The sequence below is a fragment of the Podarcis erhardii genome (genome assembly GCF_964252035.2).
Source record: "Podarcis erhardii genome assembly, chromosome: 8".
In the NCBI taxonomy this organism is placed as follows: domain Eukaryota; kingdom Metazoa; phylum Chordata; class Lepidosauria; order Squamata; family Lacertidae; genus Podarcis; species Podarcis erhardii.
In genome coordinates, this window is record NC_138499.1 from 89,209,191 (window position 1) to 89,233,639 (window position 24,449).

Consider the following 24,449-nt stretch of genomic DNA (forward strand, 5'->3'; position numbering starts at 1 on the left):
CCAGGTCCTTTTCATACATTCCTTTGGTACAATCCCCCCTCACTCTCCTCCATGCAGTGAGTGTATTCATGGAAAGATGTGTCAAAAGGCCTCTGCTGCTTGTAAAAAGTGGGCCTTAGAGACAGAAAACAGAGACAAGCATGCAACTGGGTTTGGGTTAACCGGAGCCTGTTCGTCTTGTCAAACAACAGTGTAAATGTTCCCTTTAAATGTGCTTAACTTTAAATAAGGGGACGCGGGTGGCACTGTGGTCTAAACCACAGAGCCTCTTGGGCTTGCCGATCAGAAGGTTGGTGGTTCGAATCCCCACAATGGGGTGAGCAGCCGTTGCTTGGTCCCAGCTCCAGCCAACCTAGCAGTTTGAAAGCATGTCAAAGTGCAAGTAGATAAAGAGGTACCACTCCGGCGGGAAGGTAAACAGCGTTTCCATGCGCTACTCTGGTTTCGGGTTTCCGTTGCACCAGAAGCGTTGCGCACATGACCCAGAAAAACTGCCTGTGGACAAACGCCGGCTCCCACGGCCTGTAAAGCGAGATGAGTGCCGCAACCCCAGAGTCGTCTGCGAGTGTACGTAACTGTCAAGGGTCCTTTACCTTTACCTTTATAACTTTAAACATGCTTAACGGGCGTACCTCACTATGCTGACTGGCAGCTCCTTTTCACAGCTGCAGACAAGTGTCTTTCTCAGTAGTTGTTAGGGATTGTACCTTGGACAAACAAAGCTTGTGGTCTACCATGGAGCTAGAGCCCTTCAATCTAAAAGAATGAGCACTACTGTCCGAATCAATGTAAGTTGCAGTGTTATTTTCTAAGCAATCAGCAATGCAGCAATCAGAAGAAAGCAGCTGGGTGCACATTTATCTAATTAAGCAAATCACAAACATAAATACTTCTTGGGTATGTGCCTTTGCCTAGTATATTATTAGCCACTTCACTCATTTGAATTTTAAGAAAGAACTAATTCTTCCAGTCATGTAAGCATTTTTGTTCAGCACTTATATTCCATGGGCCTCATGACACCCACACACCAATACTGGCATGTGGAATGCAACAAGGGTCTATCCTGGCTCCTTTGGAAGGAAGGGTCGGATGCGAATGTAGCAAGTTGCCTCTCATGCTATTTAACATCATGATAGTGCTGTATGAGGTCTCGGGTTGGTGACGCCTCCAATAGGCTTGCGATCAAATTACTTGTATCTCTCTTTTACACAGATCCTAGGCAGTCTTGGAGCAGCACCTGAGATCAGCCATGGACTGAGTAATAGGTGAACAATTGAAGGTTAATCCAGACTAGACCTGACAGGAAAGTGACATTTTTGAAGGAATCTAATAGGATTCTTCATCATATACCTCAATTTATTCTGAAAATATACTCTTATACACGCTTATCTTAGTTTGCCCTACACAATCCCAGATGGATGAGACTTGAAGCTTGAGGCTTCCATTGCTACATACTCTCCAACATATCGCAGAGGAAAATCGGGATGATTGTCTTTTGGGTCCACACTCTTGTCAGGATCCAGTCAGAAGCAGGGATGGCTTCTGTAATTCTGGGATGTGGGACAGTTGAGGGGTATGTTGCTGTAGGCAGCATTTTTGCATATAGAGCACGGAATTGAATGCCCTTCCCTGAAATTGTCTACTACTGCCATGACATCAGTTTTCAAAGGCATTTTCCAGATAGCAACAAATCTACCTGGAGAGCAAGAGCTCAATAAGGAAAGTCTTCTTCTGAAAATACTTACATGGCCATGCAGATCTGTGTTGAGCAGCATCAGGGCACAAGTGAGTGTGTGGATTCCATCTGGAAGATGCAAGTACAGTAATTTGGCCTGTTTCTAAATTGCACTAACAACTAGATATATTCAGCATATTGTGGTCCTTGCCCTCACAAGGCAGGGGAACATTCAAAAAGCCAAGAACAAAATTTGAGAAGGTCAGCTTCATTTGGCTCCAAATTATGATATTGTTCTACTTCCGCAACAGGCTCACTCCCACTTACTTTTCATCCTAATAACTATTTAGCTATTTGAACCAAATGCGGTTATTAAGCAGGTGGCATTATTCCAGGAAACCATCTAGTCTTTCCTTTCAGTTTGCTTAAAAAGCAAAATTTACCATTATAAAGCTCATTTCAAGGGTTCAAAGTGCTGCTCTCAGGAATATGTACAAAGATCCTAAATAGGCCAGTCCAGTATTAATATTCTCCTGTGGTGCAGTTAGATAATTTTAGGCTCTTATTGATGGAGGGGCGACTCCTCTTTAGATAGTAACGTGCATTTAATGCACTGCATTATTTCAAAATGTGGGAAGCCAGTTATTCTGTTTTTGGGAGCCCTTCAGCTCATTCTGCCCAACTCTGCATGTTTTCTGTTAACTTTTAAGGGAGATTTCACTGGCAAGCCTCTCAAAAAGCTAGTTATGGCAAGGTGCTATGTGGGGCAAAAAGGCCCAGTTCTGAACCATAAGGTGGTGTTACCTTCTGATGTGCTCTCTTCTGGATTGCATTGGCAATATCGGTGTGAGAAATGGATGAGGACACGTTCCCGTTCCTGTGTCTCTCCCATCAAGGGGAAGGCTTTTAGGAATGTTCTAGACATGGATAAGGTAAGAAAGTTAGCAAATAAATCGAAAGGAGACCAAAAGTTGCTGATCATAGGCCGTGAGATACCTAAAATGGATGTGGCTCTGGGACTTCTAAAGTCACAGTTTACTACAGTGGTACCTCAGGTTACAGACGCTTCAGGTTACAGATTCCGCTAACCCAGAAATAGTACCTCAGGTTAAGAACTTTGCTTCAGGATGAGAACAGAAATTGCGAGGCAGCGGCACGGCAGCAGCAGGAGCCCCATTAGCTAAAGTGGTGCTTCAGGTTAAGAATAGTTTCAGGTTAAGAACAGACCTCCAGAACGAATTAAATACTTAACCCGAGGTACCATTGTATTTATTATTATTATACTATTCATTATAAATGTTAAATCTCCACGTAGCTGAGCATGCCAACACCATACCTGGTTTGGGGTGGAAAAAGGCACAGGACTGAGGCTTTCGGCGTCATTAACCATGGTGACCTCTGGGAGCAGCTCTGCACAAGAGGGATTTGGGGCACAGTGCGACAGGGGGTTTGCCCCCACCTAGGGACTGTGTCTGACTACCCAGACGTGGGGAAAGTTCACATGTGTTGATCTTGTTTTAGCTTTCCTGTGATTTGAATTATCTTTTGAATGTTTTTAGTGGTCCTTTATTCATGCCTTAAAAGTTTTATTCTTTTTGTAAACTATCTGGTGGTTTTATTACAATCAAACAGTATATAAATCTTGTTAGGTAAATGAATGAATGAATGAATCTATCTGACTTGATTCACAGCTCCTGGACTAACATGTGAAAGGGGGAAAACTTCATATTTTGATACAGCTAAATACAGATAAAATACATTTAGAAATGTGTACATTGATAAATAAAATATTATTTAAGTACAAAATGTTATTCAGATTTTATTTTTAAAATGCAGATTAATCCAGAAATAGAATAAATTTATGAATGAGCAAATGTGAAATTGAGAAGAACCAGACCCAGACCCATCTGTCCATCTCTGCCTCTGCCTAAACATTTCTATTGCAATCCAGAAGGACTGTGGGCTCTGGTTATGTGAGTGTCATGGATACTTCTCAGATTAAACCTGGAATGCCACTTATAACAATTAGCACAACTCTTCTCACTGCTTCCCATTTTGTGTGCCTTCGTAACCTTAAATAATTAGTTTTATAGCCTGTGCAACCCTGAGGAGCTGAGGTGGACACCAAAGGCAGGAAGTTTCCAGCAAAACAGGGGGGAAATGTTTCTATGTTATAAATATATAATTAGAATTCCTTCTGTCTTTGCCAGCCTGAGACCCAGGGAGGGGCCACAGCACATGCTTTGTGTGCTGAAGGCCCAGTTCAATCTGCATCTACAGTTTAAAGGATCTGATTGCACATAATGGGAAAGACCACAGGCTGAGGATTTGGAGAACTATGGCGGCCAGTCAGTGCTCGCCCACACCTTGCTTATCCCTTACCTAGAAAGCACGGGTCCAATAGGTTTTCCACTTGTCCTGTGCTTTCTGTCCAAGCGGTCTTCTGTTTGCCCCACTGCTTTCCCCAGGAAAACCCTCTATTACCACTGAATTGTAACAAACGTCCATCTGTGGAAAACTTGATTGACATTTGCCTCAAATCAGCTGGAAAGTGTGGGTTTCTCTGGGTGGGGATGGGGGAGGTGCTGAACAAGCAGAAGTGTGGACAAGCGCTCAGAGTTTTACTATTTTTATTATTATTTATTAAATTTGTACACCACCCTATACCCACAGGTCTCAGGACGAGAACGGTCTAAATGGGCAATCAACCTGGTAAAAGGCAGCTTTGTCTGTTCCTAGGACCCAAAAAGTCTTACAAGACATCTGGAAGATACTTGGGTTTCTACTCCCAAATGTGACTCTCTAGTGAGAGAAAGTCTCTCTTCATGTTCTTGCTGTCTTCATCTGTTGCACAAAGTGTAAAAACAAGCTCCTAATCTCAGATGTTGTAAAGGGATCTGCAAGTGGAGATGTCTCCAAAGTACATTGGAGCTAAGCTCTTCAGAGCCATGTAGTTTAAAGCCACCTTCTGGAATTGTATCTGGAAAAGAACAAGGAGCCAGTGCAGACATCATAGTACAGGCGTGATGTGCTCCCAGTAGCTTTCATTCATCAGATGGTGTGGGGTTGTACTGAGTGTAGCTGAAGCTTCCAGGCAGTCTCATTTGGCAGTTCAACACAGCAATTTTGAAAATATTTAGAAGCTAAGCAGGGAAATGCTCTCCCAGATATAGAAACGTCTGACCTGCTATTTCAGTGGGGAAATGTATGCTTGTATTAGATGACATCCAAATATACAGAAAGTAACCATTTGGACCAAGCCCAGCACCTGGCAGGATGAGGAAGGGAGAAGTGGAATGCACAGCAGAGAGAAACAGATGGGAATAGAGACTGAGAAGAAATGTACTCTGGCTAAACAGGCTGGGTGTCCTAAATGAAAGGACTAGAAGTCTGAAATGGAATCTGACTAAATGTTGTGGAGAATCATGTATACTGAAACCAGATGTCTTTTTATGGGAGGCGGGCTACTTTGTGAAAGGCTTTTTCCAATGGAGAAATGTATTCCTACCCCTCTTCTCCTGCTGGAACTACCCTCTACTGGCAAACATACATTTGGAACCTCCGTGAGAAATCACTCTTAAGTGACTCTTCTCTTTTGAAAGAGCTATCAGGCTATCATCACACATATTTGCTCATAATGTTTCATAAAGCCCTAAGGATTTTCAAAGGGAACAGAAAGGTAACAAAAAAGGCAATGCTAATCTTCAGCTTTGATCGTTATTTCATTGAGGCAACATATGAGCCAGCGCTGGGACTTTTGTTGATCCAACAGCGCTTTCCCACTTCCCAGCCTTCATACAAAACTCAAAGCACCCTGCCTGCAGATGGGAAGTGAAAGCATCACAATATGAAGCTGTGTTATTGCGACACTCGGCCTGCCACCCAGTCACCTGCCCTTTATCTGATGACCCAAAATGCGGCTGATAAAACTAACCTATTTAAAGGCAGTATTTGTAAATAAAGAGGAATCCAGACATAAGAGACATGCAATCAAGTTGAAAGTGCTTGATTTTTGTTAGACTCCTGAGATGTCTGAAATTAAATGATGGGAACTGAAATGGGTGGTGTGGGGCCTTGCCTCTAACTCACGCATTCGAGATCCCTGCCCTTGCAGCTCACCTGAGTGCTTTATCCAAGGTCAGTCCAGTGAAGTCAAAGAAACGGAGATATTCTTCTGCTACCAGTTTGCTAAATTCATTACTGTAATTAAAGAGGCCACAGTCAGTGTACTTCTGCATACTCTTCACCAGAGAATCTAATTCCACAATCCAGTGAACATGGGTTTATGTTCCTACATTAGATACTTGCCCCAGCACATCCTCCATCTGTAGTGAAATTGATCCAACCAAATATGAGCTCTTTCCAGTCCCATTGGTTTTCAACTGCAGAGCCAAGCCATCCCACTGGACTGAAAAATATCCATGCTTCAAGTTCACTATGTGAATGTATGTATTTTTGACTCATTGTGTGACTTGGACGTCCTTCCCCCTTTTAATGTTTGCTTCATTATTGCATTAATGAAGCAGACACTAGAATTCTCAGTGACCGGTGAATAGCAGTTATTAAATGAACTGTCAGGACTTGGGAGCTAGCCAGGAGAACTGCTAGCAATGAAGGCTTTATACAGACCAAAGAACCAGAGCTGATGTGGTAAGCAAGAATATGGAATATTTTGTTGCAATGACAGGCTGCACTCCAAGATTTATGTTGTTAGCCTTTGAAGGCTTCCTCGTTCAGCTTACACTTTTTGCATTTATTTTTGGAATGTTTCACTAAAAGAGAGAAGAAGTGGGCTCTTAACAGGTACGTATGTTGGATATTTGATAAATGTAGGCATTTACCAATAATTTTTAGCATTTTCAGGAATGCAGTGGGAAATTTCAGTCATATAATGGTAACTCTCACAACAAGCTTGCTTGGGTAAATTACCAGATTTTGTTCTCATTTCTGGTGCCACTCACTGGTGCAGGTTGAAATCCGCCACATCCAGATTGCTCTTTGCACATATCTACCGGCACTGATTTGTTGCAATAAATGAATTTTCAGATGGTTAGGTCTCACAGCAAAAAGAACAGGGCTCTCCTTCCTGGGAGGTTTTTAAGCAGAGGTTGGATGACCATCTATCATGGATGCTTTAGATGAGATTCCTGCATTGCAGGGTATTGGGCTTGGTGATAATACTTCTCCTTTACATCTGCAGGTGAGGCAGTGGGTGAGCTAGACTGTTGCCTTGCTTTGGTAATGGACTGGAAGAGAGCCAACAAACTGAAGCTGAATCCAAATAAGACTATGGCACTATCAGTGGGCAGTTGCCTAGACCTGAAGGAGTGGGAATGCAGCTTGGGGGTCCTTCAGGATCCTTTGCTGTTGCTTGAGCCTCAGGTGGTCTCCGTGGCACTGATTGCCTTCCATCAGCCCCAGCTGGTGGCCTTGCTGCACCCCTATCTGGACAGGGACAGCCTAACTTCTGTTGTCCATGCTCTGGTAGCCTCTCTAGATTAAATTACTGCAACACGTTATATGTGGGACTGCCTCTGAAGCTGGTTCAGAAACTTCAGCGGGTGGAGGAATCAGCAGCCAGGTTGCTCATCAGGGAAGACTGCTTCTGCTCCAACTGTATGGGCTGCCAAGTCTGGGCCCAAGAGACACTGCTGGTTTTAAACAATCTATTAAACTGTGGGGGTTATTGGGTTTGCCTGTTGCTCTGTTGTGTATTTTTGCATTTTTATATGGTAAACCACCCTGTGATCCTCAGATGAAGAGCTGTATAGAAAGGTGGAGTTTATATTTGAAGACTTGAACTGGCCCTAGTAGAACTGAAATCTCTAGCATGTGCCTATTCCTTTTTAAGCATCAATCCTTTGCTTGTTTCTGGGGAATGCTTCCCTAGCCCTCTTCCCCATCATCTCTCTCCTTTCTGTCTTTAAACTAGAAACAAAAATGGAAAGCAGGAACACAATGTCAGGAAAAGCTGTCACTTCGAAAATCAGGTTCCTCTTTTTTCAGCAAATGAGGTCAACGTGCCCTTCGGGAGACATTGTAATAAAGCTATTTTCATGCTGTTTGGGACTTTAAATTAGTATGTGCCCCTTCTCTCAGAAATAAGTGTTCTGATGAGAAACTGCCCCATTTAGTTTCATGACATACATTTGAGTGCAAAATATATTTAAATGTGAATGCTAATATTGTGGGATGGGGACAAGAACTATTGACCCTTTTCAGATTTACCATACAGCAAGCCTTAAGAGCAGAAGTACAACAAGGAACATGGGCTCAGTTTCCCCACATAATGAAATATTAGAGAGAGGGAGGGAGCGGTGCTGATTTGAAGCAAGCCTTGAAGTCACCCCCAAAGCCCTGAAAGACACACTCTGTCTCTAATCTCTGACCATAGTTTACTGCTGGTGGAAGTTGACTCTATTGGTGCTCAGGGAAAAGCTGCCGATGCATGTGTCCCAGGGCTAAGACCTCAAATGGAAAAGATTCCAAGATAAAGCCTTGAGTGAGCCCTGACACAATTAAACTCTATGCAAAGGGGTGAAGCTTTCCATGGAGGAACTGAATATGGGGAAACTTACTGTGAAGATTGTCTAGATAGTAATGGTGGTGGAGAAATGTTAGCGGGAAACCTTTTATGTTATAAATTCAACAAAGTTTCTCCATACCTTTTTCAACCACTGTTTCTCCAATCTGGGGCTGCTTAGGTGATTTTTTTTTTTTAAAAAAAAAGTTTTTCTAAAGCAACTCAGAAACCACATAGAGAGCATGGCAATGTCACATTGCAACCAGAGGTGGCTGTGTTTTTCGACAGAGTAGGTCTATTGAAACTAATGAACATTTATTTATTTAGTTAATTTATTGCATGTATATACTGCCTTCATCTTCCAAGGATCTCAAGGTGGTTTACATGCTTCTTCTCCTCCCCATTGCATCCTCACAACAGCCCTGTGAGGGAGGTTAGGATAGGAGGTGGTGGCTGGCCCAAGATCACCTACTGCACTTCATGGTTGAGGGCAGATTCAAGATCCTCGTCCAATACTCTCACCATCCCACCACACTGGCTCTCTTAACATGACTCGGTTAAGCCCATTAATTTCAGTGGGTCTGCTCTGAGTATACTGTCCCTCTTCCACTCTGGCCACACTGCATTGGCTATTTAGTAGGCATGACTAGTTGGGACAAGGTGGGTAAGGATGCACATTCAGATGAAATGGGGATCTTTTTCACCCATGTTGCATTTCCTTCAATGAGCATCTCCATCCACATTTTATGTGCAGCTGGATCAGGGTAAGGGAACTGAGTTGCTCCAATTGCTACAAAAGCAGGGGCATGTTCTCTCTTCCTTCTCACTTCCAAACCTTTGCAAACGTTTTCATACTCTGTGGCAAATTACGGTAAAAGGAGGGGCACCCCTTTCATGAAAAGAAAGCCCCCTTCCCCCTTTGGCTCTGCACTTGTTTTATCCTGGTTCTTGATGATGGCACTTACTTCTTTCCCAGCTGGCGGGCTACGTCACAGTGCTTGAAACCTTCAAGGTGATACAAGCGTTTGGCCAGTCTCTTGGCAGCCGCATTGTCCGCCTTGCAGCCATTGACAAGGGTGTCTGTGCTTCCCTGGTCAAGTTGTTCTGTGCTGCCCATATCAGAGTCTGAGTCAGAAAGGGCATCTTTTATGCTGGCATCACTGCAAGGACAAAACAACAACAACAACACACAGCTAAATAAACAAAGGCTTAACAGGGTAGTGAAGCTATCGGGCACAACAATACCCCTACCAATTAAACCATGTTGTTTTTACAAAGTACTATATTTTTGCCCCAAATTTACATTGATAAGTTGTTCAAATAGATATGAGAGTAGTATTCCCACAAGCGGATGCCACATTGGCAGACACTGGTTTAAATGCATTTTTTCTTACATTTCTTACATGTTATATGTTCGGATCATCAAAACAGGATTTTTCTGCCTTATCTTAAAACATGGGTCAGCAACCTTATTCAGCCGTGGGCCGGTCCACCGTCCCTCAGACCATGTGGTGGGCCAGACTATATTTTTTTTGGGGGGGGGTGAACGAATTCCTATGCCCCACAAATAACCCAGAGATGCATTTTAAATAAAAAGACACATTCTACTCATGTAAAAACACGCTGATTCCTGGACCGTCCGCAGGCTGGATTGAGAAGGCGAATGGGCCGCATCCAGCCCCTGGGCCTTAGGTTGCCTACGCCTGTCTTAAAATGTCTGCCGAGGACCTTAGCATTCCACATATAGGATGTTTGGAATATGGGGGTCACACTTCACAATATACTAGGATTTGGGGTAAATCAGGAGCACAGCTTCAGTCTGTACAAAACAATTCAAACGATATGTAACCATTGTTTCTGTGGTCTCTCAAGAAGCCAAAGATAATCAATTAAGACTTCCAGATTAATGAGTTGATAGGATAGTTTTATTATGAAGACAGCTGTCGAGAGTTAACAAATGTTAGGATTCATACTACTTTGGCCTCATAACAGGTTGCCTTCAGGTACAGAACATACGCACTATGAGTATGGAACGCTCAAGTATATTTTTTTACAAATGATCGCTTAAAATACATGGAAAGAGATGAGCAGCAACAGGCTGAGCTGTCGCTTCCATGCAGAGCAGAAACACAACTGTCTCAAAACATGTTGCACTTGTCTACCTGAGCACAGATTCTAGTGTGACAATGTTGAGAAGCAGCCTTTAGAGCTGAATGTTGAAGGCCCTTTTAGGCTGTTATGATTAGAAATCTGTGCTCTGAACTTGACACATTTTTAGATATGTCCTCCTTTCCGTTCATCTTATTTATTCCATACATCTGGGATTTAACCTGGTTTCTGCCTTGGGACTGTGCACTGGCCTTATAGCGCCTTTACGATATATGCCATTTTGCAAATGAAAAAAGAAAAAAATGTACCTATCTTAAACAACTTCAATCTAACTTTACTATAAGATAAAGATGTAGCCTCTTTATGGTCGTTTACTGAAAACTAACAGTTTTAATTAACATTTGAAATAGAAAATGCAGTTAACATGAAATCCCATAACAACTTATATTTAAAAAATATCTCTTATTGCAGTAGCAATAAAACTACACCTTTCCTTTTAAGACGTATCCAGAATTCTCTTTCCTTGTGTAATGTTGATTACATTATATAAATTCATAAGCTCATATAGAACTGTAATATTCCATATTTTATCTATTTTATATAATTTATTTTATATTCCATATTTTATTTATTTTATTTTATTCAGTGGAATCAAACTGTTGTTACAAATGTTTGTAGTTAACACTTTTGCTGCCATTCAATAGCTACTATCATTTAATACTAGAATCATAGCCATCATCTGTTGGTTTTAGGCACCCATCCTTTAGGCCAAACCCCACACAATATGCAACTCCTCTGGCTTCAAAACCAATGGTGTGCCTGAACAGAATCACTACACTTCAGCCCATGAAATAAGAAGACCCACAAATGCTAGAAATACTCCAAATATCAAATCATGGAAGTACAGGGAGTAAAAATCTGACTTCTGCCACTGCAAGCCACCTGCCCTCTCAGCAGTGCTACAGTTGTAAGTTCTTCAACTTTAGACTATGAATTGTACGGAACATGACATGACCTGCTCTTCCCACCCCACCAGTTCTGCAATATACTTCATACCCATCAAGCTTTTTCACCTCTATATAGAACTGGCCAAGGAGTAATGTGACCAAACATATATCTGACATAGCATGTCATAGTCCCTGATTCTGAAGTGGTGTCCCTATGTCACCAAGAAGAAAGTCTCTTAAAAAAATTCCTTTGTACATAGTGCATCAAGGAGTAAGGCGTAATAAAAGCAAGCCCGGCATTACCTAGGGAATGATATTGTGCTAATGGGGGGACTGGTTGGTGGACTGCCTATATTGACTGGCGATGAGGAGAGAAAGCAACAGTGACTTCCCTGCCTTGGGGACTTTCTTGCTTCTGGACAGCAGAAAGAAGACAGGCCCTCTGTGGCGTGTAAAGGAAGCCCCTGGCCAAAGTGGACTGGGGCTGATGAGGGATTTCCTCCCAATGCAAACAAACAGCTTCAGAAAAGGGGCTTTCCTAAGCATTGTAAGGTGAAAAGGGAAAGGACCCCTGGACAGTTAAGTCCAGTCAAAGGCGATTATGGGGTGCGGCGCTCATCTCACAGTGGAGAAAACGATGACAATTGTCCTCCCTGATTGTAGTGATCTTGGCAACTATCGGTGCCCACAGTAAACTAGATAATCATTAACTCCCTAAAAACTTGCACATCAGATGCAAATTAAGACATTTGATATCACATCTAGCAGAATTCCTGAAGGTAGAGAGCATTTTCTAAAGCTGAATGAACAAGAAGTGGAGTCTATAGAAAGAAAGCCTGATAATATATTTCCATCATTTATCTCTTCCCTCCTTCTCTCTCCTATAGTAAAAACTAAGACTGTAAACTCCTTGAGTCGCACGCTGCCTTTGCCTCCTGATCCTGCTTTCTTAAGCACTGAGGCAATATATAAATAATTAGGGTTGTTGACCAATTAATGCAATTTAAAGTGCAAACCTATATTCAGAAATAAGTACTATTAAGTTTAATGGACTTTGCTCCCAGGTATGTGGGTATAGGATTGCCACTTCAGTTTATTAATAATGCAATTAATTAATTATTAATAATACAATTAATAATCTGTCTTTAACCAATTAATACATTAACTAGGGTTATATTAATTAGGAATATATTTGCATGTCATCAGAATCTCAGTACAAGTGGCTTCTGAAGATACTTATGAAAATGTGATAACAATTATGAAGTTGATGGAATACACAGAATTAGACAAGGCAGAATTCGGAACCGGCGAGACCAGAGATTTACCGAGGACTGGGATAAATTTACAGAGTATATTAAGAACATATGTGAAGGTCAATTAACGTTTGTAGGCTTTCAAGAAGCTCTGGGATAATAATGGAAAGAAATGTTGTTTTATAATAATTGTTAAGATTAATTTGGTTAAAAAAACAAAACAATATAGATGCAAGAAATGTGAATAATTGTGAAAACATGAAAATTTCCAGATAGACTGAAGGAAGTCTGAAAGTGGAAAGATTAGATTTGGATGTATAATTCAAATGGAATGTGTTTTTTCTTTATTATTTATTGTTAAATTTGAAAATTTTATAGATAAAAAATTATTAAAAAAGAAAATGTGCTAACAATTTAATAAGCAAAATCTATGCATCACCCTCTTCAATCAAATTTAGCATCCAACAATTAATAAACTTACGCTTTCATAGATTGATCTACTAACTGGACCAATTAAAGCCTGCAGCTCTATAAATACTGCAACAACAACATCAAAAATATGAAATAAAGCTGAGTTTTCAAGCGATTCATTAGTGAATAATTGGTTGAAACAGCATAGTTAATCAGCTGCAAATATCCAGCTTATTGACAGCTGTTAGTATAAGAGGATCGTTTTACCTGATTGAATTAATAAGCCTTGTGGCATCTTCCTCTGGTCTCTCCATGTGGTACCCATTTGGGATGTTTTTCAGAGATACCCTGCTCAGCACATTTTCGGACCGGCTGCTGGTGATGGAATGCTTCAGGGGGCTCCCAGAGTCACCATCTATCGCCCCGGCCATTGCGTCTTCCTGCTTGTCTGTTCTTGTGGGCTCCAGGACTTCCTTCCCGTGAGCAAGGAGTTTCTGTTCTAAAAGTTCAGAGCTTTCCTTAGTTCTTTGCTGAATAAGAGGTGTGAGTGGAGCTTCAAAGCTAACACAGCTGTCTGTCTCATCTGTCAGTGAGAGCACATCCAAGGAATCCAGACTGCTATAGTATGTACCCTTCATGAGGTCAGATTCAACAATTTTTTCAAAGGTAGAACTGAATCCGTCCCTGATGTCTTTGAATGCAAAATCTTCCCTGTCATCATCACTGCAACTTAGCTTGCATTCTGCACCAGTGAAGCTGAAATGAAATCATACCACTCAACAATAAAGAAGTTGCACTCAATGAATGTCATTTTTTTCAGAGATAGTATAATTTGTGAATTGGGTTTCAAGAGTAGAGATGCAAATCACAGAATATAGGAAAGCTTTTGCACCTGATCCTAGCATATAACTTTTGCAATAATCTAGCACAAGATGCTCTCTAAGACCAGAAAATGTCTAACAGCCTGGTATTTTCTTAGACACCTCCATTACATGCTGAAGAGGCAAAATGTTTTTGCGTTAATTTTTAAAGCAAGAAAAGCAGTTTGCTTTTTTAGCAGAGAAAGGGGTGGAATGAGAACTTCAAAGAATGATAAATTCTTTGATAAGTAGAAGGATGATAAATAGAACCAAGAAGACGGAATCTGGCTCCAAAAGGGGAAACATTTGAGCAAGGCTGCAAAAAGCTTCTGACATACAAGACATACTGCACAACTCCTCTGATAATTAATTCCTTTGTGTCTGAATTTTGTGTCAAAGAGGTACCACGGTCACAGAACCCTGGGGCTGGCTCAGGCTATTCAGGTGAGAAATCTGAATCAGACCACCCACCACCCAAGGAAGTTTACTTCCCTAGGAATTCCTGTTGGAGAAGGCAGAGGGCACAACCCCAGGGGATGGCTCCAAGTTGGAGGACCAGCCCTTTGAATAAAAAGCTGACACATTGGGGAAAGGAGGAACAAAAGGGGCAGCAAAGGAAGGCGCCCTCTGAGCCAGCGGCAGCCTTGAAAATGTTTCTTTGGTAGTGTCATTCCCAAACCCAGGTCCCAGCTTAAGGCAGCTTTCAGGAGAAACTCAAAGGCATACACACTAATCTGAGTATCAAATGAATGGACTACATTTCTGTTACCTTATCTGTTCTTCTCCATCCTCCGGATCAAACAGCTCTGCAACATCCTGCTGTAGATGCAACCCTGCATTGCTGAGCGTCTCGCTGAATAGCAACGTGTTCTTTTCCAAAGCAGCAGCACCAGTCCTCACAGTGGTTTGAGTCTGTGTCAGAGCTTCCCCCTTGCTGTCAAAATCTCTCTGTTCTCCAGACTCAGACTCTGTGTGTAACCCATTTGTCAGCACCAGGCTGCTGATACTGTCCCTGGCACTTCCTGACTGTTCTTGCTGTCCCCTTCCCTGCTGCAGAGCCTTCTCCCTCCTTGTGTCTGCTGCTGCTCCCTGATGTTGGATTGCATTCTCCACACAGGAACCCTGATCTGTGCCTTTGTACATTGATCTGGGTGGCTCGTCAGCATTGTTCCGGACGCTGGAAGTGATGCCAGGCGTTTCTGCTGGCTCTGTCGGCCACTTGCTCTCATTCGAGAGGACTGTGGCTAGCTGCATGCTTGAGGTATGTGGCTCATTATATGCCGTTGGTGACTGTGAAAACGGAATATTTCCATTCATGTTCTGTTGGTTCTGGCTTGGCTTGTTGATTTGAATATTGCCTACAAAGAGAAAGAGAGAGAGAGAGAGAGAGAGAGAGAGAGAGAGAGAGAATATCAGAATCTCAACTGATTAATCTTTAAAATTAAATGACAGTTAAATGATGATAAGGCTTATTAAAACTTGGCATCTCCAGCCAAAAGAAAACCCAAGCACCAAGCACTGCATTGGCACATGCCCACCCTTCTCTCCCTTCCTGCCCCTGAGTCCATTGCTCCCCTAACTCCTAAGCCTTTAAACAAAAGCATGATGTAAAGTGCCTTGTCCATTGGTGGTCCTACATAAATCATTCAGCTGAAAGTATCACGTTATGTGGTGTTGCTAAAGCATGGTGAGCTAGCATGGTAAAGTGCTAGTGGATCACTCTGTGTATCTGGATCACAACAGCTTTACTTCTACGACCAGAGAATTGTACTTAGTAGAATAGTTCATAATGCACTAGGCATCTCTTATGTTAGTGTGTTAGTGTGTCCAGCCACTCTGGACAGCTTACAGCACATATAAAAACATAGTAAAATGTCAAACATTAAAAACCTCCCAACTTCAGATGTCTTCTAAAAGTTCTTTATCTCCTTGACATCTGATGGGAGGCTGTTCCACACCTTATGCTTTGAACTGAACTGTGTGGGCTCTTCTTAACCATGAACTGGGAAATGGTGACAACTAGAGAGCATGCAGACTATTACGTTCTGCTGAACTACTATTATGTGTGGCAAAATCCAAACTCCTCTTCTTCCTCTTCTTCTTCTTCTTCTTCTTCTTCTTCTTCTTCTTCTTCTTCTTCTTCTTCTTCCCTTGCAGTTAAAAGTGGAATTATTTATTTACAGCACCTCCTGCCCTAAAGACTCAAGGCAGATTATGGCAATTCCACTCTGAAATATAGATAAGTCTCTGGCAGCATTTATAGTTTCAGCATATGAGAGAATATTTGTAATTTCCGTAACACCTTAAACTACAGCAAAAATGTGCAAATTTGCAGTTTTGTTCCTGCTGACAAGTTAGTTATAAATATCTTTCTCAGTGCAAGAGTAACACCTTTCGCTTCCCATGAATACTGCTGAGATGTATCACACCAGTGGGGTGATTGGAAATGCGAATTTACTGGTGTGTAATAAGGAAATTTCATTTTGATTCAAGGAGGGCTTTTACTGGCTGGAACCAAAAGAAGGACCATGCTTTTGGTATACATACTGTTTTGAGGTGTTTTTTTGGGGGGTGGGGTGGGGGTAGGCTGTATGCCTGAGTCTTATATCCAACAAGAATCCAATTGCTGGAATAGGCATACAAGTTTCTTGCTAATGGCCCCTAAGCATGGGTCATTAAATAACAAAAGAAATGGCTCTCTGCCAGAGGACAAATGGGGGAGCCCCCTCCCTCAACTGTCAAAGCTAGAGTAGAGATGTGTGAACTAGAAGCAGGAAGCAGGCTGGACAGCTGAGAGACAGAGGACTCAGCTACCCTAAAAAAGAAAAAGCGCTTTATATGAGTTACAACACTGTGACACCAGATGGCACTGTGGAGTCCCGTCGTTTGCCAGTGGAATTTCCCTTTAAGAAGTTTACAACACGTTTAACAGAATTGTGTTATTTTTGCTGTGTCTAGATCCAGCCAGAGTGAGGCCTGATTTCTGCTGGAACTGAACAATATTAACTTCCTGTAAGAAAGAACTGGTGTGACAACCATACAGAGAATATGGGGCACAACACAAACTGAGAAATAAGAGGCAAAGCCAAGACTTTATGTTAGGGATTCATGAGTATTCTGTAGTTTGTTCCAAAAGAAGCTGATCTTTTGAAGGTGCTCAGTTTGAGCTGCTACAACTTACCTGACACCTTTCCCACCTTCCAACATCCCTCCAATCTAACAACTTACCTTTGGGGCAGGGGCAGATGGCAGCAGAGGTAGCAGTGGGCACTTCAAGGACCCTGGAATGGGCTTAGAGGACTAAAGATGCTCTGCTGGGGCTTGCAAGCATCTGCCACCAATCCAGTTTTTGAGTTTGGGGCTCAGTGAAGGGGGTGGCGGCTGTAGAGGCAAGATTTATATGAACAGAGCTGTGCTTGCCTTGACCCTGGTTTTTTTGAGTGCCCTGTTTGAATGAACATAACATCCCTACTTTTATGCCTGGCTGTCATAGGTGATGGCAATGTCATCAAGGAGATGGAAATGGAAATGGAGTGAGTAGTTTAGTTTGGTAGTTAGGCCTATTCATTCATTTTAAAGCAACATCTCTTCCTACAAATTTATGGAACATAGTTGCTCCTCATGTCCTCACTTTCAGCTTGCCTCAAAAGAAGGATGGGTTTATCACCATCTCATAAGATAAAGGTAAAGGTACCCATGACAGTTAGGTCCAGTCGTGGCCGACTCTGGGGTTGCAGCACTCATCTCACTTTATTGGCCGAGGGAGCCGGCGTACAGTCATGTGGCCAGCATGACTAAGCCACTTCTGGCGAACCAGAGCAGCGCACGGAAACGCCGTTTACCTTCCCACCAGAGTGGTACCTATTTATCTACTTGCACTGGTGTGCTTTTGAACTGCTAGGTTGGCAGGAGCTGGGACTGAGCAACGGGAGATCACCCCATCACAGGGATTCGAACCGCCGACCTTCTGATTGGCAAGTCCTAGGCTCTGTGGTTCAACCCACAGCGCCACCAGCGTCCCATCTCATAGAGCCCTATAATTGTAGAGTTGGAAGGGACCCTGAGGATCATCTAGCCCAATGCAGGAATTTCAACCTCAACATGCTGGAAACTGAACTGTTTGTGTTTCATCAAAGTCTTCCTCACTTTGATTATGCTCCAAATCTTCCAGGATTGTCATACATTTTGTCACCTGAACATTATATATTGGTTTTATATCAGTGCTGTTAAAAACTACAGTTTGGTCTTTTTCTTTCTCTCCAATTTTCAAACACAGAGACACTTGAACATCTAAACAAGAGTTCTCAAGAACAATATTATAAATCGTTTTCACTAATTTGTGTATTTTTGTTAACCCTAGTAAAAGGTCTTGCATTTTCTTCTTTACTGGCCCAACACAACTTTTGTCTAACATACACTTCATCCACAACAAATCACCTGCTGATCTATATCTATTATCTGCTATGTTCTTTGCTGTATCTTATTTTTCTCCTGTGTAAAAGATTGCTGCACATCAATAACATGGCAACTCCCACGGGAAAGTATTCCAGAACATTTCTACCAGTTCTTCCCATCCCCGTTTTGCCTTGTGGTCAAATTGGGTCAGCTCTGCTACTTTTTCATTATTGTGATCAGGACATGGCAAGAACATCCACCAAAGAAGCAAGAATTTGGCCTTGCTTTGCTTGTAATTGGAAACAAGACTGTTGTTGCTTTAGGAGCCTGTTTTGGTACCAGACCAGTTTTTCATTAAAACTGAATAGGCAGCAAAAAGGATTTACTTGGTAATTTTATTGCTGTGCTATTGGAAGGATTCCCACTGCTGGTCTGGACGTTGCACTAAAGCAGGGGGCAGGGATGACTTTGAATTGCCACTGCAACTGGTTCTGATCTTGTTAGCAGTGAAATGGGAGGAGGCTGCAAGGACAGTCAAAGCCTTTCTTTCAAAGACTTCTGCATCAAGCCCTTAAATTCTCCTTCTTCTGGCAATGGAATATCATTTGTTCCTTGCTAGAAAGGACAACATCATCAACAGCAGCAGAGTAGAATCCATAGGTACAAAATCAATAGGGATTACTCAGAGAACAGAATTACCTATTGAAGATTACAAGTTGAATTTGGGATGTTTATTATTATTATTATTATTATTATTATTATTATTATTATTATTACTACTACTACTACTACTACTACTACTATTACATTCCTTCCTTCCTTCCTTCCCTGACAGGACTCAAGGTAGCTTACAGATAAAATAAGAGTAGCTAAAAACTTAGGGAAAAACAATAATTTAAAAACAATTAAACATACACATGCACTGCTGGCTCCCCTGTGACACACGTGCTATTTTTAATAACAATTTTATTAAAAGTTTTTAAAAAACATTAAACAATAAAACTCAAAGTCATTTATAAGAAAATATGAAACACAATTGTATAGGGGAAAGAAAAAGAGAAAAGAATAAAGAAGGACTAACTTAAAAGACAGTTCATCACATGCATGTTGTGCATATCCTATCATGTATCCAAATAGAGCAAGGCAGATCCCCCCCAGTTCTCACCTGGGTCCCTCCCTCTTCTCCCAGTCTCCCCCTCTGAGAGATCCTTCCTGCCCTGCCTTTCTTGCAGGTACCTCCTACCTCCACATGTCCCCTTCCTGTGTGTGCCCTCCTTGATTCTTAATAAAGGATTCTTGATATAAAAGATACTAAAATATATAAAAAGAAAAAGGAATTCCCGCCTCCCTGTCTGACAGTCATCTATAACAACTATTCTGAATATTTAACATATGCACTCCAGAATAAAATCCAGCCAGTTTCCCCTTCAGCAAGATGCCAATTTCCTAGATTCCCAAGTTGAGTCCTAAAATTTTAACCACTCAGACAGCACAATATGACCCTTATAATAATTTTCTAATAATACAAATTAGCATTCCTCCAGTTTCTATATCCAATTTCTTATAAAGCCTCTTTAAAACAGTTCCAACAAATCTCAGCCAAGTCATGATCCAAAATTCTTGTCCATTTTAATGTTCATCCAATCATGCTTCCTCTTCTTCTTTTTTCTTTTCCCCTAAAATATTTGAACACTTTAATCCACTGCAGCGGGGCGGGGGAGCACCTTAGTTCACTTTTCTCAAAGTTACCCTCCTAGGGGAACATAACTTGCGTCGTCAACAGTTTCAGGAAACTCTTCCATGCCAAGATCTCCCACGCCAGTTTAGCCAAACTGAGCATTTCCATAGAGCTATTTCTCTCTCGCTCCATTGCTCATACTGGCCACCCATTCCTCTCTGCTGGAAGTTCCCACACCTCCCCAACAGAACTTTCTGGCACCTCCATCAAGTCATCCACAACTGCTCCCAGTTCATGATCGCACAGTCCACTTGTTCTATTTTTTGCCTTATCTCTTGGGTCTCCTGTTTAGTTTCTTCTTCCCCCTCCTCACCATGTAATTCCAATATCTCTCATCCTCCTTGTCCATTCTCCAGCGCTGCTACAAGCTGCCCAAGGGAGGAGGCCAGCAGTGGTGGCCATGGGATGCTCTCTCACCGCTGCCACTCCTGCCGCTGCTCAAGACCAGCTCCAGCCTCTCCTCCTCCCTGGGCTCAGTGGCACTGGTGGGAGAAATGGGGACATTCCAGGATCAAATCAGAAGCTGGGGTGGCTTTCATAATTCCAGGACTGTCCCTAGAAAATAGGACACTTGGAGGGTAACAAAATAAAAAAATTCCTTCCAGTAGCACCTTAAAGACCAACTAAGTTAGTTCTTGGTATGAGCTTTCATGTGCATGCACACTTCTTCAGATACACTGAAACATAAGTCACCAGACCCTTCTATATAGTGAGAAGGTGGGGAGGGGTATTACTCAGAAGGGTGGTGGGATTGGGTGATTGGCAGATGGGTGGGAAGGTGAAAAATGGCTATGTCATGTATAATGAGATAAGAATCCAATGTCTTTGTTCAGACCAGGTCTCTCCATGGTTTTAAGTTTGGTAATAAGTTGCAATTCAGCAGCTTCTCTTTCCAGTCTATTTCTGAAATTCCTTTGTAATAGAACAGCTACTTTGAGATCTTGTATAGAATGTCCTGGGAGAATGAAGTGTTCTCCTACTGGTTTCTCTGTCTTGTGATTCCTGATGTCAGATTTATGTCCGTTTATTCTTTTGCGTAAGGTTTGGCCTGTTTGTCCAATATAGAGAGCTGAAGGACACTGTTGGCATTTGATGGCATACACAATGTTAGACGATGAGCAATTAAATAGTCCCGAGATGGTATGTGTGATATTGTTGGGGCCAGTAATGGTGTTGTCCGGGTGTATGTGGCAGCAAAGTTGGCATCTGGGTTTATTGCAGCCTCTGGTACCAGTGTCCGTGTTAAGTCTGGTTGTAGTATTATTGTGGGTTAGGAGTTGTTTAAGATTGGGTGGCTGTCTGTAGGCAATGAAAGGTCTTCCTCCCAGAGCTTGAGAAAGAGAACTGTCATTGTCCAGGAGAAGTTGTAGATCTCTGATGATGCATTGTACTGTTTTAACTTGGGAGCTGTATGTGATGACTAGAGGTGTTCTGTTATTTTCTTTTTTGGGTCTGTCTTGCAGCAAGTTCTCTCTGGGTATCAGTCTGGCTCTGTTGATCTGTTGTCTAACTTCATCTGCTGGGTATTTTAGTTCTAAAAAGGTTTGCTGTAGATCTCTTAGGTGAGAGTCTCTGTCTGTAGAATACCATGCCCACTACTTCCTCAATGATTGCATTTCTTTTCCAGGTTGTAGCTATTTTCAGTGCACTCTAGAATGGTGAAGCTTTTCTGTTTTCTTTGATCTCTCAGATTTGCACAAAATTAGAAAACAGCACAAGCAAATCTTTTGCACACTTCTTGGGTCTAATTCAAATGGAGGGAAAGTGGATTAACAGCTAAATAATGTTCAAATGTAGAGAAGCCCATAGTCTCCTGCACAACTTTAAAGTCAAGCAATGGCTTGTGATTGCAGAGATACAATGATGAGATTATTTGAAGTAAGGAAGGGAGTTTCTACAGGTCAGTGAGTCATGGCTTAGAATCATAGAATCATAGAATCATAGAATCATAGAGTTGGAAGAGACCACAAGGGCCGAGTCCAACCCCCTGCCAAGCAGGAAACACCATCAGAGCACTCCTGACATATGGTTGTCAAGCCTCTGCTTAAAGACCTCCAAAGAAGGAGACTCCACCACACTCCTTGGCAGCAAATTCCACTGTCAAACAGCTCTTACTGTCAGGAAGTTCCTCCTAATGTTTAGGTGGAATCTTCTTTCTTGTACTTTGGATCCATTGCTCTGTGTCCGCTTCTCTGGAGCAGCAGAAAACAACCTTTCTCCCTCCTCTATGTGACATCCTTTTATATATTTGAACATGGCTATCATATCACCCCTTAACCTCCTCTTCTCCAGGCTAAACATGCCCAGCTCCCTTAGCCGTTCCTCATAAGGCATCGTTTCCAGGCCTTTGACCATTTTGGTTGCCCTCCTCTGGACACGTTCCAGTTTGTCAGTGTCCTTCTTGAACTGTGGTGACCAGAACTGGACACAGTACTCCAGGTGAGGTCTGACCAGAGCAGAATACAGTGGCACTATTACTTCCCTTGATCTAGATGCTATACTCCTATTGATGCAGTCCAGAATTGCATTGGCTTTTTTAGCTGCCGCATCACACTGTTGGCTCATGTCAAGTTTGTGGTAAACCAAGACTCCTAGATCCTTTTCACATGTACTGCTCTCAAGCCAGGTGTCACCCATTTTGTATTTGTGCCTCTCATTTTTTTTTGCCCAAGTGCAATACTTTACATTTCTCCCTGTTAAAATTCATCTTGTTTGTTTTGGCCCAGTTCTCTAATCTGTCAAGGTCGTTTTGAAGTGTGATCCTGTCCTCTGGGGTGTTAGCCACCCCTCCCAGTTTGGTGTCATCTGCAAATTTGATCAGGATGCCCTTGAGTCCATCATCCAAGTCGTTGATAAAGATGTTGAATAAGACCGGGCCCAAGACAGAACCCTGTGGCACCCCACTAGTCACTCTTCTCCAGGATGAAGAGGAACCATTGATGAGCACCCTTTGGGTTCGGTCAGTCAGCCAGTTACAAATCCACTGAGTGGTAGCATAGTCAAGACCACATTTTACCAGCTTCTTTACAAGAATATCATGGGGCACCTTGTCAAATGCCTTGCTGAAATCAAGGTAGGCTACATCCACTGCGTTCCCTTCATCTACCAGGCTTGTAATTCTGTCAAAAAACGAAATCAGGTTAGTCTGACATGACTTATTTTTCAGAAATCCATGCTGACTATTGGTATCACAGCATTCCTTTCTAGGTGCTCACAGACTGTTTGCTTAATGATCTGCTCCAGAATCTTCCCTGGTATTGATGTCAGACTGACTGGGCGGTAATTATTTGGGTCCTCTCTTTTCCCCTTTTTGAAAATAGGGACAACATTTGCCCTCCTCCAGTCTGCCGGGACTTCGCCTGTTCTCCAGGAATTCTCGAAGATGACTGCCAGTGGTTCTGAGATCACATCTGCCAGTTTTTTTAATACTCTTGGATGCAGTTCATCTGGCCCTGGAGACTTGAATACATCTAAACTAGCCAAGTATTCTTGTACTATCTCCTTAGTTATTCTGGGCTGTGTTTCCTCTGCTGAATCATTTGCTCCAAATTCTTCAGGTCGGGCATTGTTTTCTTTATCGGAGAAGACTGAGGCAAAGAAGGCATTGAGGAGTTCAGCCCTTTCTGTGTCCCCTGTTTGCATTTCACCATCTTCTCCTCTGAGTGACCCCACTGTTTCTTTCTTCTTCCTTTTGCTACGAACATACCCATAAAAGCCTTTTTTGTTGCTTTTAACCTCTCTAGCAAGCCTGAGTTCATTCTGTGATTTAGCTTTTCTGACTTTGTGTCTACACGTGCTGGCTATTTGTTTGAATTCCTCTTTGGTGGTTTCCCCCCTTTTCCATTTTTTGTACACATCCTTTTTTAATCTCAACTCAGTTAAAAGTTCTTTAGATAGCCACCCTGGCTTCTTTAGGCTCCTTCCATGTTTCCGTCTCATTGGTATTGCCTGAAGTTGTGCTTTTACTATCTCCCTCTAAACAAACATAGCTTGGCTATGGCTACCTAGCAGGCCTCAGAGGCACCAACATTGGGGGGGGGCACCATGTGTGCAACACCAGCCCCTCAAGATTGGGGGGGTGAAGACACCTCATCTCTATGGAGTTGGCGCCTATGGCGGGACTGCAGCTGAGGTGACGTTTGAACCAAGGATTTCCAGATCATAGCTTATACTCTTAAGTAAGGCTGGACTGAATGCTGTTAGATGGGGACAGGGTTATATCCAACACTGGTTCACCACAGCAGGTGCCCCATCCAGGACTGGCCCAAGACATTATGGCATCTGAGGTGAACCACAAAATGGTGCCCCTCCCCCCAGGAAGAAGTGGTAAGTGAAGATCTACATAGGAATAAGGAGGGGATAAAGTTTTGCATCAGGAACAAGGGAGAAGTGGAGTTCTACACTGGGAACAAGGTGGGGAATCAAATCAACCTTACTCAACAGTTGAAATAGGAATCAAAGGCTGTTGCAAGGTTGGGGAGGGGCCTGCTCTGAATGTTGCTGGGGGAGTGCAGAGCCCATGAGACCCCAGTGGGCCA

General features: G+C 42.4%; 1 protein-coding gene across 1 annotated transcript in view; it reads right to left on the reverse strand.

The window, feature by feature from the left end:
- Positions 1–24,449, reverse strand: part of PSD2 (pleckstrin and Sec7 domain containing 2) — a 53,147-nt gene that overhangs the window by 22,602 nt on the left and 6,096 nt on the right. The window contains exons 2-7 of the mRNA XM_081872671.1: positions 14,548–15,136; positions 13,186–13,674; positions 9,164–9,358; positions 5,795–5,875; positions 2,480–2,592; positions 1,746–1,804 (exon numbers count right to left, since the gene is read on the reverse strand). Coding sequence (XP_081728797.1) covers positions 1,746–1,804; positions 2,480–2,592; positions 5,795–5,875; positions 9,164–9,358; positions 13,186–13,674; positions 14,548–15,095 — 1,485 coding nt within the window. The 5' untranslated portion in view covers positions 15,096–15,136. The remainder of the gene's footprint in view (positions 1–1,745; positions 1,805–2,479; positions 2,593–5,794; positions 5,876–9,163; positions 9,359–13,185; positions 13,675–14,547; positions 15,137–24,449) is intronic.